The sequence below is a fragment of the Verticillium alfalfae genome, genomic scaffold (genome assembly GCF_000150825.1).
Source record: "Verticillium alfalfae VaMs.102 supercont1.9 genomic scaffold, whole genome shotgun sequence".
NCBI lineage: Eukaryota > Fungi > Ascomycota > Sordariomycetes > Glomerellales > Plectosphaerellaceae > Verticillium > Verticillium alfalfae.
Genome location: NW_003315030.1, coordinates 487,235 through 491,338, shown reverse-complemented (window position 1 = coordinate 491,338; position 4,104 = coordinate 487,235). Strand labels below are relative to the sequence as shown.

The following is a 4,104-nucleotide window of genomic DNA, read 5'->3' as shown; positions in this document are numbered from 1 at the left end:
CACCTCGTAGAACATGGGAAAGTCGCGCTCCATGATGTGCTTGGGAATGATTTGGGCATCGTCGTTGCTCATACCCGCCAGGGAGGCGCGATCAGTGTAGCCAAGGCGTTTCTGGAGGGCGTTGATGTGGTAGAAGCGAAGAGATTGACAGAGAAGAAGGTAGCCTAGGAAGATAGCAAGCACTATGGGTACTGACGGCCACGACATGGAGATGTGCGATGTTGGCATCATGTCGCCGACAGTCTCCTGCGTGGAGGATACGTCGGGGCCATTGACGACCGGATTGCTGGCGTTCATCGTCATGGTGAGAAGTTGTCGAGCCCAAGTTGTGGTGGATGAGCGGGAGGCGACTAGGGAACAGAAGGCTAAAGCTGTAGAAAGCGGTCAGAGCGAGGAAATGGCCACCTTAAATGCAGTGCCGTCAGATGGGAGCGGAGAAGGGCGTAGATGGGTAAGATTGACAGGCAGGAATGACTGGTCAGTGTGGTAAGCAGTGGATGCAGGGCTGCATCTCAACTGGCGGTCTCTTCTGATCACGGCAGGTCATACACGTATTGCTCGATGGTTGTGGAGTGCTATCTCGTTGTGTGACATCGGTTCTGGCCACGATTGTGTACAGTGAGCTCATGAGAATGGTAGTGACTAAGACAAGACAAGTTCAGTCGTTGCATCCGTGCGGAGTCCAACTAAGAGCTGTGGTGTAGAAGTGCTAGCTACCTAGCTCACCATCCAAGTTGGGCGAATTGCAGCTGCATACATGTTCATGGTCCACTGGGAGAGACCGTACGCGCATACGGCATGGCTTTTGATGGTGGATTTCGGGCCAACGTGAAGCTATCATTGATATTTTCATGTCATTGATTCAAATGACAATATCCCGACACGACGGCACTCGATGGTCAGGAGCCGAGATGCAATGTACGGCTGCGGCGCATGCACAGGGTGGTCGCTTTCACCTCGGTGTAGCAGAAACAAGCATTCTCGGTAAGAAAGGTAAATCTCGGTCGGCCTTCCCTTCAAATGGCAAGAAGTGGGTGGCCACACAGCCAACCAGTCCAACCAATGAGCCCCCAACGAGGTACCCACTGCAGGCGCGCGTCTAGTAGCCCATAGTTCAGATAATTTCCTCGAAGCGACTTTCGAACTCGGACCTTGCAATTGACGTGGACGTGGACCAACGTGGACGTCCTTCGTGTTGCTGCTCGTGCTGCCGCCACTGCCCATTGAGGGAAGAGAGTCGGCGCCAGTCTGCGCTTGATGCCAAATTGGGAGCCCGCCCTGAGTCGCCGACCTAAGTAAGGTACTTTAAGGTACCTTACCTTACCTACCTAGGTAGGTAGGTACCTTAGAATGAATGGACTCGTCGTGAGCTGGTTCATGCAGCTACGACTCGGTACCTAGCAGCTTCCGCCTCCCGCCGCACCCTTTCGCAGTGTCGTTCCTGGTTGCTTTACCTATGGGATCCTGGCCTGATCCTGCCTTGAGACGAGTTCACAGCCTGTTCTGCCTGGTCCTGGATCCGGGTAGGCTGGCCTCATCGTACTGCAACCCCTCTCTCCTCCTACCTTGAATGTTGTCTTTCTTCACAGCAGATGCTCTTCCAGATTCGTGACCACAGACGCATTCTCTCATCCGATGACACCAGCTGGCCGCACTCCGTCGATTTGACAACTGTCATCCATTTCTCGGGCCTGACCTACGGCCATCCCTCTCCGCGCTGGCCGGCCGAGCAGCCTGCTCCCACGCGTGACCCCTGCCGTTCTGTCCCATCTTCGTCGTCCTATCTCTTCCACCACGGCTGGCGGCTACCCATACCCAACGGGCCGGCTATTTTCGACCTCTTTTTCGAGTTTTGGCCCCATACTGCGACAGTCCGGCCTAGCTGTCCAAATGGGAGGCGGTCCCATTTTCTGGCTGCCATCGTCGGCGGCCCATCGTGGGACCTCGTAGCCGCCGCCCTCGACCGGCCTGTTCTACGCGCCCAACCTCAGACAGCCGCCCATCCATCCACGGCCAGCCAATGTCCTTTGCCTCTTGTCTTGCCATCAATCTCTCTAGACACACAAGGCGAGTTTCATACTGCGTTCGCCAAGTTGATCGTTTCAGATCCACCTGCCGACCCCAGCTTCAGAGTAGCACTCGCGCTTCTTCGCCCGTCTTTGTTTCTCGCCTCAAGCGCCGCCGCATGCCTGACGATTGTCTTTAAATCCACCATCATGTCCGCCCCAGAGGCCACTGACATCTCTTGCCTTGCATTCCCTTCCTCTAAGACGACAGACCTGACTGCTGCGACCGACCTCTCTGAGTCGCTTCCTTTTTCTTTTCTTTTCCTTTTTTACTCTCTCTCTATCTCTCCCATTTCCTTGTCTCCGCTTCTTCGTTTCCTTCTCGTCGACCAGTCTCATCTCGTTTCCAAAACCAGGTTCCTATCCTCCAGTGCTACATTCGCTACATAGCTCTACATCAGGTTCTGGACATTTTCCTTGTCACAGCCTGCATCTTTCTTACTCTCCTGCCTCATCGGCCTATCTCGGCAATTAACGGACAACTTCATCATCAAATAACCTCCGGGAGAGGCTTTCGTTTACCAACACAAAAGCGTCATTGGCTTCTTGAGACCACGTATGATCGGTCTTAATCGATAATCTACACGTCCTCCGTCACCATTCTGGCTCTCATCACTCATCACGCCTCGTCCACACAACATGCCGAAGCACACACGGTCATCCAGTTCCAGCCATCGCTACAACAACCCCATGCCAGTCTCTCTCGCTCCGGCAGCCAACCCCACCCCAAACATGTACAACCAGCAACGCCTTGCCATGCCGGATTACTTCCCCGTGGCCTCGTCCTCCTCGGCCGTCATGCAGGCCCAGTCCCAGCCCAACTATGACGCCTACGCCGCCGCCCCCAACGTGGGCATCCCCCCCATGCAGCACCGCGCCTCCTCGGGCGCCTGGACCCCACAAGACGACCAGACTCTCCTGGCGGCACGCGCGCAGGGCCTCAACTGGGCACAGATTCAGATCACCTACTTTGGAAACAAGACGCCCAATGCCTGCCGCAAGCGCCACGAGCGCCTCATGGAGCGCAAGGGTGCCGACGACTGGGACAACCGCAAGCTTGAACGTCTCGCCAAGGAGTACATGAGCATGCGCAGACATCTGGTCTGGCCTAGCTGCCCGCACAGGCGAGAAGTGGAATGTCGTCGAAGCCAAGGTGTGTTCTTCCTGCTCCTGCGCCGTCTCCTCCAATTTCCGTCATCTTGATGCTGACCATTTGCAGTGTATGTCCAACGGCCTCAAGAACTTGCAGAGCGCTGCCCGCAGCGCCGCGGGCCGCGAACGTCTGGAATCCGGCCAGCCACTACCACCAGGGTATGACGATGATAGCGGAATCAGCGGCATCGGGTTGACACCTGTTGACGAGCTAGACCCGTCCTACAGTAGCCCCGAGACGGCCTCGTCGGGCGGCCATTCGGCCAGCGGCGAAAGCAACGGTTACGCCTCGCAACACCACCAGCACCACCACCAGCACTTTGCCATGCAGCCCATGCCTGGGTCCTACTACGGCCACCACCATCAGCAGCAGAACCACCATGGTACACAAGCTCGGTCTCGTCGAACGGTCAGGTGCTGCGTACAGTGGCTCCGGCCACACGGGGCACTCAACAAAGCCCGGAGCCCGTACCATGCATCCGCACGGTCAGAGGCTGCCGAGCGTCGATATGGGCATCGATGCCATCATCAACAGACCTGGCGGTGTGCAGCAGTTGTGACGATGACGCAATGAGCGTCTCGGCTGTCTCCCTCCAAACCTTTGGGACTTTGTTACTTCGTGTCTTCTCGGGGGTACACAGTCGGCTCGGGCGTTGGCGGCGTTTTCTCCTCTGCTCTTTTACTTTCTGTCTGGTTTGATCGCAATATTTTGCTTCCTTCGCGTGTTCCTCAGTTTTTTTTTTTTGGCTTTCCGTTGCAGAGCAGTTTACGGCCGATTTGTGCGAAATGATCATAAGCAGGCAGTGTTGGTTTCCAGAAAAGGGGACTGGGGCCGCACTGAAACGCACACACACTGATACACACTCATTTATTTGCGGCCACAGGG

The 4,104-nt window shown here is 56.0% G+C and overlaps 2 protein-coding genes across 2 annotated transcripts in view; one reads left to right on the top strand and one right to left on the bottom strand.

Annotated features, from left to right (window-relative positions):
* Positions 1-303, bottom strand: part of VDBG_07105 (conserved hypothetical protein) — a gene marked incomplete at both ends in the record, with an annotated part of 1,895 nt that extends 1,592 nt beyond the window's left edge. Inside the window, one exon of the mRNA XM_003002488.1 lies at positions 14-303. Coding sequence (XP_003002534.1) covers positions 14-303 — 290 coding nt within the window. The remainder of the gene's footprint in view (positions 1-13) is intronic.
* A 2,495-nt stretch (positions 304-2,798) lies between these two features.
* VDBG_07104 (conserved hypothetical protein) lies at positions 2,799-3,792 on the top strand (the record flags this gene model as incomplete). The annotated part of the gene is made up of 2 exons (XM_003002487.1): positions 2,799-3,167; positions 3,286-3,792. The coding sequence occupies 2 exons, from the start codon at positions 2,799-2,801 to the stop codon at positions 3,790-3,792; spliced, it is 876 nt and encodes a 291-aa protein (XP_003002533.1).
* Between the last annotated feature and the right edge of the window lie 312 nt (positions 3,793-4,104).